At 36.5% G+C, this 14,074-nt stretch overlaps 1 protein-coding gene across 1 annotated transcript in view; it reads left to right on the top strand.

Annotated features, from left to right (window-relative positions):
* Positions 1-14,074, top strand: part of HIBADH (3-hydroxyisobutyrate dehydrogenase) — an 83,004-nt gene that overhangs the window by 13,600 nt on the left and 55,330 nt on the right. Inside the window, exon 4 of the mRNA XM_062495966.1 lies at positions 1,402-1,523. Coding sequence (XP_062351950.1) covers positions 1,402-1,523 — 122 coding nt within the window. The remainder of the gene's footprint in view (positions 1-1,401; positions 1,524-14,074) is intronic.

Genomic DNA, 14,074 nt, shown 5'->3' with positions numbered 1-14,074 from the left:
TGAGAAAGGATTGGCAGTACTTACTGATACAGTACAGCCAGTTAGTCTCTTGAGTATGTAGATGTGGAAAATCCAGCAGGAAACAGAGGATGTGGAAAGCAGTCCTATGCTGCTGCAGTTTCTCAGCCTCTGTATTAAGAGAAGAAAGTGCAATTTGACAGTTGTGAATAATTGTGACTTTGAGTGAACTGATCCTTGCTGTCTGGTTTGATTTTCATAATTTTCTAAAGCTTTTAAAGTTCTCCAGAAGAAAACATTAATAATGTGAAGTGTTTAAAGGTTGAGTTAGTCATCCCCCTGTGTTACCAAGGAGCCTGTGCCACTCTGCCTTCTTCTGAACATAAGGGGAGATGATGTAGTACCTTTTCTGCTGTGCTGGTTTTTGTTTGCATGTGTTCAAACTAACTGCAGCAGCACGAGGGAGGAGTTTTGTGTATGTGGCACTGTTTTGAGTCTGGAATTTCAGTAGGGTCACAATGTATATATACATTGAGAGACTATTTCCAGCAATCTGGGTAATTCAATTAAGTGAAATCCACTGTACTGCCAACAGCATGCAAGATGCAGTGGATCTCTTTATCTGTCATGAGTAGCTTTAAATGGAGCACCTTTCTGTGACTGAAAAATGTTGGTGTTTGATTTCATTGTGATTGCTGGACGGGTGGACTTGAAATCATGGTGCAGTTCAATGCAAAGAGGGATACAAATCAACTTTTTTATTGTGGAGAGCGATAAAAAAGTTTAATTTTTTTTATATTTAAAAAATTTTCTTTTCTAATCAGATAGACAGCTTTTTGTGTTCTATAGCCTGAAATACAGATCAGCCTAAACGTACTGGCTATCAGTTGGAAAACATTTTTCCTCCATGCTTCACTTCAAATCTTCAGTGGACTTTTGCGGTTTTAGTTATGGTCTTCATGTAAAACAAATTGTAGAATGATTAAAGAATGCAATCAGACCATTTTGATAAGACCTTAAGATACTGTATATATAAAAAGAACATTTTATTGTTATATATTAAAATATTGGCTGTATCAACAGTTGCTTAGAATGCATCTTAGGAGATCTGTATATTATATACTGTTCAACATGTGTAATAGAAGATTTTCCTAGTGCAACCTTTTTGTTAAATTTTTTTTAGCAGTGTTTAAGAAGAACATCCTTTTTTGTGTTCAGCTTTTACTGGGCTCTGAGTGACTCAAAACTGCAGTGTACATACTCAGCAATATAAATTCTGAGCAGATCTTTCTCATTAAGGTTTAAAATTTCCTTTTTACTAGTGCAAAAATGTCTGCACATTTGTCATGCTGATGGAAGCCAGTGCCACGGTAATAGTTGCAAATAACTTCTGAAAATAATGATGATGATGATGATAATAATAAAAATAAATCTTTATTTTAGGAAAGTGAAGAAAGGCTCATTGCTAATAGATTCCAGCACTATAGATCCAGCAGTTTCAAAAGAATTAGCCAAAGCTGTTGAAAAAATGGGAGCAGTTTTCATGGATGCCCCAGTTTCTGGAGGTAAGTCTTCATTAGCAGTTCACCTCATTGGACAAGTTAATCTCTTTGTTTGCAGTTTAAGTCACTAATTTGTACCCTTGTTCCTGTAAGTTGCTTGTATTTGCTATATGTATAATATTCTGTTTTGTTGTTGTTATTTAATTGCATTACAGATATGTATGTTATTACAGGAGTATTTTTAGGAGTTAGGAGCATGCTTTTGTTTGCTTGGAGAATTAGCTTTCTTGGGATATGGTACAGTGGTCCTTTTAATTTAACTTCTTTCATAAAGTTGCTTTTTTATGCAGTTATTCACATTCCTTTACCCTCCATCTGTTTCTTCCTGTTAGGGAAAAGCTGGTTGTCATTAAGCAATTCTGTTGCTTTTTCATTAATTAAAAAGGAGAGAATGAAGTGAGTACTATAATATTTCTTTATCAAAAGAAAAGAGATTTGTCTGCTTTTATAACAGTTAAAGAATGTGGGTGATAATTGTCTGTTCTTAAAAGTTGCTAACTATTGATCTCTGAGTATTTAGTCTCTTGTAAGAAATAATATACAGCAGGAAAGACTTCTCAATTTGTGGACAGAGGAAAGCAGAAACATAAAATTTATGTTTAGAAAACAAAACCATAACTGATGGTTTCTATTGCTGACTTCTTCTCCAAAACACATAGAATTAGAAGGTGAGGAAACCTCATTTTATGTGGGAAAATCTTGAGGTTTTCAAAATCCAGTCTAAAAATTAATGCAACTGGCATTTTGAGAATTCTTTATTTTCCTAATGAATGTCAGTGATGAGCAAAAACTAACAATCTTTCTAATTTTCAACTGCGAACTAAGGCAGGATTTGACTACATACTAGAAGCCAAAATTTTCATCCAAATTCAGTTGTGAACAGAAAGCAGGCAGATCCAGGTAGGTGATATTAAAGAATATAATGGAGAAGACAAGATTCCTGCTTCCCAGCCAAAATGTTGGTTCTGTCATGTAAAGCTAGATAGCTAATCAGGCTGAGAAGAAAATCCACAGAAAATTTGTATTGTGTATGGATTATGTATCTCTCTGATCCTTATTTTAAACACAGCATGGCTTTCTGCCTATCAGTTGGGCAATTCCGACCTACTTCTCTGTTGTTTTCTTCAATCCCTTTCTGCCGAGTATGTTATTTTCCCAAGGGAATTGTTTACCTTTTAGAAATCTGTATAATTTATTTTTACCTATAAGTTTTTGGTGTAAGGCTGACTATAACTACAAAGAAAAAAAAGGAAAAGTTGGATTCTGAAAGAACTTTAGCTGTTTAGGGGGTTTTGTTCCTTGAGAAAATGAAAAGGCCAAGACAGAGTTAATATAGTAATATATAGTTCACTAGTATGAATGCAGATGGCTTTTTTTGAGTTAGTGGTTTATCTGAATACAAATAACATGGTGACTACTGTCAGTTACAGATTGAGGGATAGCCTGAATAAAGGGGAAAGAATATACTTAACTTTCTAGTCCTTAATGTATTTGTGAAGCCCAAGGAGTGCTCTGTACAAATCATGTTTAAAGTGGGCACTTACTAGAAATGTGGAGATGTTAAGTCTGTTGGAAAAAACCCTTTAATGTTATGTTTTGTTCCTTCCGTCTTTCAGTACCTAACACATCAAGTCTTTGCGGTATTTTTGTATGTCCTGACTGCATTGTTGGCCTTCAGACAAAACACTAAATGGAGAAGTATGCTTGGCTCTCTAAAAATTGGCAGGCACTATGCTGTTGCTGTGCAATGCAAAAGAGTTGGCAGGAGTTTCAAGGGGAGTGTTTGTGGGACATAGGGAGGAGGAAGAGAAAGCAGCATGCCTGAACTGTCCTCTTTAGAGCTGTCTGTTTACTAGCTGTTACTGGAGGACAACTCCACTTGTGTTTTTTAGGTATTTGGGTGTTGCCTGATGTTAACATTCATCTGCACTGTGAACAAGTTCAGAAACTGAATAATCTTTTGAAAATTGCTTGGTCTGTAAACCCGAGACAGAGAGAGAGAGATGGAGAGAGTGGTGATTTTAATCCTGTCCTGACATTGCAAATGAAGAATCTCTGGGCATATCATTAGGGCCAGATTTTAGTGTTTTGTTTGCAGCCTTGACCCCAAAAGATTCTTTCTCTTGATCTTTTTCAGATGGGCCTGCATGCCAACATAGCAGTGCTGTCTTCTTCATACGATTGGCCTGTAGCATTTACTTGCAGCTTACAGTCAGGACCCATTAAGTAGAAGTTGATGAACCAATTCGCTATAGTGTTATTTTGTATTAAGTGACTTCAGAAAATACTTCTCATCCCCATAGTTGCATGCAGATTATGCTGCTAATGCTGTCTAGAAAGAGCAATCGCTTTAGCCTGGGATCAGGATCTCTTGCAGGTCCACATGAGAAAGTTGTGTCATGGTTCTCAGTGCTGCCCTGGTGACCTCTTTGTGAGCATGGGACAAAAGGGAAAACATCTTCAAAATCCATGTTTATTTAATTTTTTTTTTTCAAATCTAGACAGGAAAATTATCTCTTTGCAAAGATTGAGTACTTCATCTTTATATGTATAAAAGTATTTTAAAGCACATGTTATCACAGAAGCATATTTAAAACTGACTTCTGTTGGCACAAGGTACTACTGGATAAGTACAGGACCTAAATTTAGCTTTCAAGAATTGTGTCAAATTTGCCCTCCTACTGATTTCAGTAGAAGTATGATACATATTCTCACCTTGTGGTGAGAAAGGGCTAACTTTCTCTAGTGGCTTCACTGACACTGCTGTAATAGTTCTCTCTCTCTAACTCAGTACACAAGATATTCATTTCCTGAAGTACATTGGCTGATTTTTTTTTTAATTTCTAACGTAATTCTTTCTATGTTGTAAGCATTGTTAGGGTTCAGATACAACCTTTTCAACTTTTTTCCCCTTCCACTGACTATTGAAATCATATCAGCTCTATATCTGCTCAAAATACATTGTACTGTATTCTACTGGAACTTCACAAAAAGATGTGACAACTTGATTTGTTTTTCTGATTTTGGAGGTATGAAAAAAAGTTTTCAACTTTTCAACTGGTTCTTTAAGGTAGTGAAACTTTAGATCTTCCTTCTTAGTGTATCCTTTAGACAAGAGAGTAGTCCGTTAAAAAGTCAGACTGCTAATTGTTAATAACAGCTGTCATATAGGGAACTGTAGTCATGTAGCTAAAATGGTAATAAAGAGTAGAATAAAAGATTTTTTTTTATAGAAACTGTGCACTGGAGGTGGCTAGAAGAGGTTGTAGTTTCTGTTCAAGCTGTAATTTCAAACTGTTTCATCTTATAGTACTGCTTCCATAAACTTCAGCTAATCATTAAGTGTTGGAAACAGTAGTAGTAATAACTCTGACAAGTTAAGACTTCAGGTCACTGGTAATGTAAAGTATAATGTGTGTCCTTGAGGGGTACATTGTAGACTTATTCCCTGCATGGCCATTTCTCTACTTAATATGGAGCAAAGGAAAAAAATTATTAGAAACACTCTGGAGATATTTTCTTTTATTTATTTTATTTCAAAGAGCAATATGTTTCAGGATTACAGCTTTTTTTGTTTGTTTGTTTCATTTTCTTAGAAATGGCACCTTCCTAAAAGAGGAGAAGTGAATTATGTGTTTCTCTTACTTGAATGTTAAAGGCACTTAGTGCTGTGCCTTTTCCAAGGGAAACAGAGGAGTTAAAACTTTATGCACACCAGTGTTTGCAGAGATGATTTGAAAGACACTTTCAAACTAGACTAAATAATTGGAATTAGGAATGAGTAGTTCAAATATTGCATCTCTTAGCTTGTAAATTCTATTGTAATAAAGATGCATAATCAATATCTTTGCCAGAATTAAACTGATTTAATAGACCTGTCTTTGTTGGGGAGCCCTTGTAGAGCTACTTGTACTGGCTTCATTAAGTTGTGTCTGCTTTGTTTCTTTAGCTTTGTGCGTCTTTAGAGAAATGGGATATTATGACTTTATGGGAGTGGGAAGTTGGTGTGTTAATTCAATGTCTCTTATTTGAGACATCATGTATTTTTTAATAAACACTAAGATTAAAATAATGAATGTCCTGAATTCAGTGGTAGAGAGGTTTGGTGTGGTTTTGGTTTTCTGGTCTGGTAATGCAGTGATTGGCTCTGTTAGGATCCTTGAAATGCTATAAAGATGGAGCAGGTTTGTGAATTTAGAACTAATAATTCTGACCTATCCTCCTCAATAGCAGGTGTTCTTGTTGGTAAGGAAAAACATCTAAAGGCTTAGCAGTATTTACTTCATTATTGTTTCTGAGTTTATGTTTTTATGCTTTATTTTAAAAGCCTAAATGGTTACCTCACTTGTTTTGCTCTTCCTCAGTCACTACATGCCTTGTGTAATTTTTTTTCTTTCCTAACATCTTCCTTAATTTCTCTGTTTACATTTTTTGCTGAATGCAATTGATCATACTTATTTTTTTCAAAGTCTCTGATCTAGGGATGGTAGTAGAAATTACAGTGTACAACTTTAATACTAAAGGTAGTGTGAAAAGTATTACTTCCTGAGTTATTCTCAAATTTAGGTGAGGGAAAATAATGTAGGAAGTAACTGATGACAAAAAAGGAAAAACTGGCTGAACTGATTTAAGGAAGCTGAAGTTAGGATGAAGTAGTATTTTGAAATCTGAGATTCTTGAAAAGCTTCTGATTTCTATTAACTTGTGATTTAAATTATATAACAGTACTTGTTTGTCAAAATAAAGCTAGTTTAATAGATCTCTTTTCTTGGAGAGAAGAAAGAACTGAAGATCTTGAAAATCTTACACATTGGTAAAATGTGTTTTTTGACACAGGGAGAGGAGGAAGTATAAACCCTGTGCAAATATCACTGACTTGGCAGCAGCTACTGTTTCAGAAGAGTTAGGTAGTATATTTACTGATGTGCTGACTTTGTAAGGCTGTTTTTTTTGTGTAAGCCTATTATCCCTTTTGCATTCTCTATAAAGTAAAATAAAAGGTAGCACAAGGTAAGAGGGAGTAAACATGTAATTTGTTGAGAGTATTCATCTAAAAGTGTTCATTGGGGTGGAGACAACTATCCTACAATGACTAAAAGGATGGAATAAATGATTTTATTAAAGCATATTATATATTTTGGCAATAAAATTGTGTGTAGTCTGGCTAACTAGTCGCCAATGTGCAGAGAAACATATCTGTCTCCATTTATTCGAAGGTGTAAAGATGAGTTATTCAGGCTGGCTCAATGGGATATGACTAGGAATAATAGGCTGGAAATCATTAAGGAAAGAAAAATGCGTGCCGTGTCTACCAGAAGAAATGTCCTAACGACATTCTTCATACACTGTGGAATAATTTCCAAAGGAGATGGTTGAAGCCAAATATCTCAACATGCTTTAAACTGTACTGGGCAAAGTGCTAGGAACTATTCTGTAGGGGAAAATCTGCGACTGGGAAGAGGATGGCTACATGATCTAATCGGTCTTTTCCATCTCTAATGTCTGCAATCCTGTTGTGTTCTCGCACATGGTGTTCAAAAACAGTTAAAGGAAAACTGTCCAGATGGAAGTTAGAAATCTCTGTGGCATTCTTTGAAAAAGAGTAAGGAATAACTGCAGAGTTAGAGCCAACATTCCTTCTCTCAGTAAAAATGGTTCTAATATTCACGGCTGCATGTGAGCTGTTACCACATTCCTAATAACTGCTCTGTTTGTTTGTGGTTACTTTAGTGCTAGTATCTGCTTCTTCCTGTCAAATGTTCTGAGATACCCAGAGTAAGAAAGATCTGTAAATGCCAGCCTGATGTAAATCCAAGGGATTAAAAGTTAATTTAATTTCATTTTTAAATTTTTGATTGCTTCTCCTAGAGAATGTTTAAATTTAAGGGATCGCAGGTGGTGTTTGGGAATGTTTCAGAAATGAAGTGATGACTTTGAAGCTTTCTACAAAGTTTGTTTTGGTTTTAAACATTCATGGGCTTCTTTTTCTCTCTTTTTGTTCTTTCAATGGAGTGCCTTGTTCAAAGTGTATATTTTTCATGTAGTCAAAAAAACCTAGCATGATTCCTGTGCTTTTGGGACAGTGGGGATGATGAGCACCAGACTTCAATAATCCCCTGACTCCATATGAGCTCTAATTCTATGCTATGCTAAATGTGACTGGTGCACATGTCAGTAGTGAGCCCAACACCAGGCACACCAGAACTGGAAGGCACCACCCAGAGTAGACTGGGAGTGCCCCGTGCCTGTGCAATGGCCATCAGCAAGGGGGCAGCCCCACCAGCAAGGAACACTAGAGAAAATGCAGTTTTCTCTGAATCTTAATAAAAAGCAGTTGTACTTGTAATTCAATGTTGCCTTAAACAGATTATTTTAGTCTGTGTGGAATTCTTGTTTTTTGGAAAAAAAATAAAAGCCAGAGAAACCTGACTAAATGGTTTCAGCTGGGATAGAGTTAATTTTGTTCCTAGTAGCTGGTACATTGCCTTTTTTTTTTTGTTTGTTTAGAATGAGAATAAAGTTGATAACACATTGATATTTAGTTGTTGCTAAGTAGCACTTACTTCATGTCAAGGACTTTCAGTTTCCCATGCTCTGTCAATAAGGAGGTGCACAACAAGCCAGGAAGGGGCATTGCCAGGACAGCTGTGAACGGGACAAAGGGTTATGTTCCATTGCATAGAGCATCATGCTCAGTATATGAACTGGGGGAATTGCCTGGGAGGGGCTGATTGCTGCTCAGGAATGGGCTGGACATTGGTCAGTGGAGCAACTGTATAGTGCATTACTTGTCATTCTTGGGTTTTATTTTGCTCTTTTTGTTGCCTCCCTTTTCAGCAACATTTATTATTATTATTATTAATAATAATAATAATAATAATAATAGATATAACTGATATTATTGTTATAATTATTATATTTTGTTTCAGTTGCTAAACTGTTCTTATGTCAATGAATGGATTTTACCCTTTTTTTATGTTTCTTCTCTCCATCCCACTGGGGAAGGGTGGGGGGTGAATGAATGAGTGGCTGCATGGTACTTCTTTGCCAGATGGGGTTAAATCACAGTACTTATTTGAACGGACTGAGCCACTGAAGATGTGGCCCAGCATAGAACTGCATGTTTTATTTTGTCTCTTATTCATCAAGGGAATTCTGCAGATCTTACAGTAGACACGTGGAAAGAAGCATTTATGTCCTAAGTGTCTGAACCTTAGGACACATCTTAAGTCTTAAGACACATTTGTGCAAACTGCTCTATGTTGAAGAACACTCCTTTGAAGGCCCTTTAAATACTTAAACTAAAGAAGCAAAAAAAGAAAATAAACAAACCCACATGGAGTAAATTTTGCAGGCAGGGACATCTAACCTTGTCTTGTAGTGCAGGCCTTTGAAAGTAAATCACTTGTTGATCCGCTAAATAGCTGAATCCCGGATGAGTAGGAATGAAAGCTGATCTTCCATTGACCGCCATCTAGATGATGCTAGTATTCTGGGTTCCTTGTATTTCATTTTTAAAATCATAGTGATGAATTGGCCAAGTATTGGATTTATTTATTACAATATTATCCTATAATCTGGAGCCATTCTAAGTCACCGGATCATTGCAGAATGTTGTCTTGTAGTGGAGGACATTTTTATATTTTGAAAAGCATCTTAGGTTGTATGGATAAAAAGGGGGAGAGAATGTTCTAGCAGAAGTAATCCCTCTGCTCTTCAAGCAAATACCTGAAAATTATTCTATATTTGCAGTGTTTAGTGTGGTACTGCCCACTGTGAGACAATTCAGTAGCTTGAGCTTTTGTCCTTAGCAGAACACCTGGTTAATCAATCCACAGGGAGCACATAGACATACCAAGATTTCCTAATTCTTCTTCCTTCAACCATATTAAAAAAAACCACATGGTTTGTATAATGAACTAAAACAGTAAGGGAAGGAGCATTGTCTTTTACCATTAATGAGCATTTAGAATCCAGCTGTCAGCATACAGACTATTCAAATATTCACCTTTCAGTTTGTCCAACAGTATTTAGTCCTGTTGGCTCACTACTTCAATCTACTTAAAAACGGAGGACAGAGGACAGTCTTGCAGTTCCAGAGCTGAAGAAACAGTTTTTAACTACAGTTCTCTTCATGCCAAGCACAACATAGGACCTGAAGTGGGGAAAAAAATTATTTACTGCACTGTATTTGACCTATAATTTTAACCCTTAAAATTTGGTTCTTATTCTAATTCCTTCAGTTTTGCTGGGACACATTGTGTGGAATTTCCTAAACCTTATACAGCTTTGACCCATATCTGTTTGCAAGAAAACATTAAGAGATGGTTTGATGGGAACAGGGTAATGCATGGAAATGTTACCCTGGTGCCATACTTTCCATTTCTCTTCCTGGTTCTGTAAGCAGTTGTGTTTTAGTTATTCTGTGTTGTGGAACAATGTTAAATTATTTGTGGTAAATGGGGAGAGCAGTGTGAAACTCTGTGGAGCACTTCATTAAACTCTTACATATTTTAAATCCACAAAATAATTTGATAGTATCCCAGTATGTTCTTTGTCCGCTGGTAAACTAACGGGGTTAGGTTTTGGGTTTTTTTTAATATGAAGCCTAGCAAATTGACAGGAATACTAATCTGACATGTAATTATTAACCATTTGCTTTATTTAATGAGTTGCTGCAAACTGTATAAGATCCTAGTTACTCAGTGACTATATAGTTTAACCATACGCAGTCAGAAATGTGCATTTTGGCTGTCATTTTGTTTTAAATCTGTGTTTCCATTGCTTTCTGAGAATGTATGGTGGGAATGTGTGGCTTGTGGCTCTTGCTGTGTTTGCCACAGGGAGTCCAGGGAAAGTCACGTTGACTTTTAGCTTTGGCTGAGTAGCATATTACTTGTGTTTCATTTGTGTTAGATTTCTTGGGTTTGCAGATTTTTGTGGATTTCATTATGAAACTAATGTGGAGGTAATCTGTAGAGACATATGACTATACATAGTTAGCTGATCCAACCTGGTTGATTTCTGAGGTCCAACATTTTAGCAGCTAGATGTTTTTTGTCTTGAATAAGGCATTTTATGTCACATGCACAGGAAGAACAGTGATTTCCTTCCTCTTTTAAAAGTTAAGGACAGCTGGAGAAAGGATAGGTTATCAGCATGTGAAATGTTGTCATGGTAGAGCCCAACAGAGTAAACTAAGACTGTGTCTAACTTTCCTCTTTCTGCAGATGCACATCTTAGGATTTATATTAGTGGGGAGTTAGGGGTGATGCTGGGGCAGTGGTAGGGTATTGTAGCAGAAGCACTAAATGAGAAACTGATGTGAATTTGGCAAGCAGAAGAATTTCCTGAGATAGAGCATCCTCTTAACAGCCTCAGCCTGAATCTTGGCTGCCTCGGAGGGCTCCCACACTGTCCAAGATGGAAGTTCCTGCAGGGAGCCCAAACAGCATCTCTCACTGCCTCAACAAATCGTGTTAAGGCATCAGACTTAACTGCTGTGAAGCAATGCAATTAATTCCTCCCAGGACCAAAATGAGTATATTTGATCACCTAAATGCATCCTTCCAGTTCCAGAACATGCTGGGCTATTGAAAAGCATTTCTTTTAGTAGAGCAACAACTGGCATACCTATTAAAGAAGAAGGTGGTTATCTGTTACTGTTTGGTCACTGGTACTTTTTTTCCCACTGTATTAATATGCTTAGCAATTATTAACACTGAATGTGACTATGTGCACTTACTTAGTACATTGTTTTCTTTAGTAGACAATTACACCAGTCTTGAATGGAGCATTTTTTTGGTTACTGGGGTAAAGAAATCTTAGGAGATTGCAACAGTAGGCAGCAAAGCTTGTTAAGGAGGTTTTTATTTTACAAGCCCTCAAGAATTCAGAATATGGCTTGCTTACTACTTTAAAAAGTCCAAATGTCCTTATAGACTCCATTTCAGAGCCAGCATCAAATCTATGCTATACTTGTCTAAAAATCCAAACATGCACTCTTGGCTGTTACTGTTTACTGAATCAGAACCCTACTGTTTCTACTTGCACTGTATCTAATTTATCGTAAGTGACCGCAAAAACTAGAATTATTTATATGTTGGCATCTAACAGCTCCACTATAGTTAAGGGTCTGTTGGCATTTCCATTATAAACCTTCCTTTGAGAGGTTTATAACTTGGCGGTTTTACTTTTGCTTCAGGCTCAAATGTGCCATTTTCATCGAAGCACAAATTCTTCTACAGAATTTCATTTAAATCAGTTTGGCCATTATTTATTTTAGAGTGTGTATGTTGGGGAGTGGAAGGGAACACACTATTTAATTTTGGTTTCAGAAGCTTTTTGGTCTGGCTATATAATGAAAGAAAAATGGTGCTTTTTATTTTATTTAGTAGACACTTCCTTGGATGTGTAGGAGTTATTAAGGCCATGCTTTTTCAGGTTTCTGCCAATGCTCACATGCAACGTATCCACTCCCACTCGTCCACCCACCCATCTTGCCTGTCCCTGCCCAATGGCATGCTTTGAGGAAGCATCCCCAGGGTTCTGGCAGAGAAAGGTTTTTTGGGGAAATGGATGAAGTAACATACAATGGGTGTCCTGTTGAGAGGCCTTAGGCCAACTAGTCCAACCAAGGAAGCAGATGGAGCTTAATTGGAAAAAGACGGGCTGAGTGCAGTTGTCAGTCAAATGTAACCCTGTGTGGTTAAGAGTGGCATTTCCTATGGCTCTGCCATTTCTTGTGGGATCTGTGTAAATTACTACTTGGGTGCAGTAATTCTCAGAGTCTAAAAGTGGTGTGAGTTGCCGTTTTCCCTTGCTCCAGAACGCTGAACCACAGAGGATTTCAACACTTCTTTTAGTCAGATATTCTTGCCATAGTACTCTATTATTATGCTAATTAAATTCTTGCCGCAGTAATAATAGGTATCTATAATGTTTCAGTACTAATCATAGTAACAAAGTACCGCTATTCTTTTGCATAGTGACTTAAGAGTATGAAGAAAGGAAATGGTGTACAGGGAGGTAGAAGCTTTTATTAGATGAAATAAGACAGCTGGAAAAGGAAAACAAGTTTCTGAGTCAGTTTTTTCACCACATTACACAAGAAGCAGTACAGTACAATAGTGTTTGTTGGTTTTTTCCTTTGCTATTGAATTACAAGAAAAAGTTAGTCAATGGAAAACAAAGTAGGGAGAAAATATGTGGTTTGGTAGCTTCTTGTCCTTTTGGTATCTTTTTATTTCAGGTAATTCATGCAGATTACTGATTACAGGACAGACAAGTAATGAAAATGCTTTGTTTTATTTTGTCTTCTGTTTTATTAGCAAAAGGTAAAAGGGAAGTATGGGTATAATTAATCATGGCAGCAGATACAAACAGCTTTTTGCACCGTAAAACATTAGATCCTACTGAAGTATTTGAAAGTCTTCTCCATCTTGCTTTCTTCCATCTATTTCCAGGGGTTAATGAATTCCAAATTTTAAATGTTTTAGGGACAACTAATTTTAAATTTTATTGGTCTATTTTTAGTTTGCTGGTATTAACATTTAAAAGCACAGAAGACTAAAAGTTTGGTGTCTATTAAAACCTGCTATTTTCAGCTTTGGAACCTGGAAACAGAAGCTTAAATAAACAGCAAATGTCACAAGACACGATCACTATCAAAACATATTTTAGTAATGTTTTCCCTGGTATCCCTTTATTGCTAAGGACCAAGAAGTATAAGCTATATGCAGTCAAGGCAAAGAAAATCATTAGAAATACCTTAATAGAACACATCTATAAAGCTCCAATTCAGCACATAACACTTAGACATCTGCTTAAGTATGTCAAATTAAATGGGAATTTAGTGCAAGTTGAATAGGTGTGTCCTTGGTGTCTGTTAAGTGTCTGTGGTGTAATCTCTCTGTTTTACACTACTGAGCTGTTGTCTTTCAAACTCCAAGGTTACAAAGCACTCTGTAGAGCTGACATCCTGGGCGTGACTTGACTGGACTTTTTATGCAACTACAAGCTAATTCTTTCATTTATTTGGCAATATCCTTCATCCCCAACTAAACATACAGGATTTTTTTATTTGGTGTCACCTAAGTTCAAGGTTTTATTGTTTGCTATTTCCAGCAGCTAACCTTGTTGGTACATTATTTAAACCCTGTTGAAATATAACTTAGTACAATGACTTATACTCCTGTCTTGGAAATGGGATCACATTGAGTTAAAACATTTCATGGTTATTTTCAAAGCACATATGCAAACATGACCTTGAAACTGAACTAAATATTTAGGCTTTGCAAGTTATGTCATTAGTGCTTTATTTCTGTCTTCAGCACAGCAGTGGCTGACTCACTTTTGTGTCCCCTGCTTCCTAATTTCTAATTGAAGCAGAAATAATGTCCATTTTTCTTCACCCTTCATCACCCTAGTAAGGAATATTGCTGTTTCTCATGAGGCCACAGCTGGGAGTGAGCCTTCTTGAATCTCTATCACTTTATTCTCTATCAGCATCCACGCTGGTGATGAAATAAGACACATTTTCTAAATTCAAGATG

This window comes from Cinclus cinclus, chromosome 1, assembly GCF_963662255.1.
Source record: "Cinclus cinclus chromosome 1, bCinCin1.1, whole genome shotgun sequence".
NCBI classification, from domain to species: Eukaryota; Metazoa; Chordata; class Aves; order Passeriformes; family Cinclidae; genus Cinclus; species Cinclus cinclus.
This window is presented reverse-complemented; position numbering and strand designations above follow the sequence as displayed.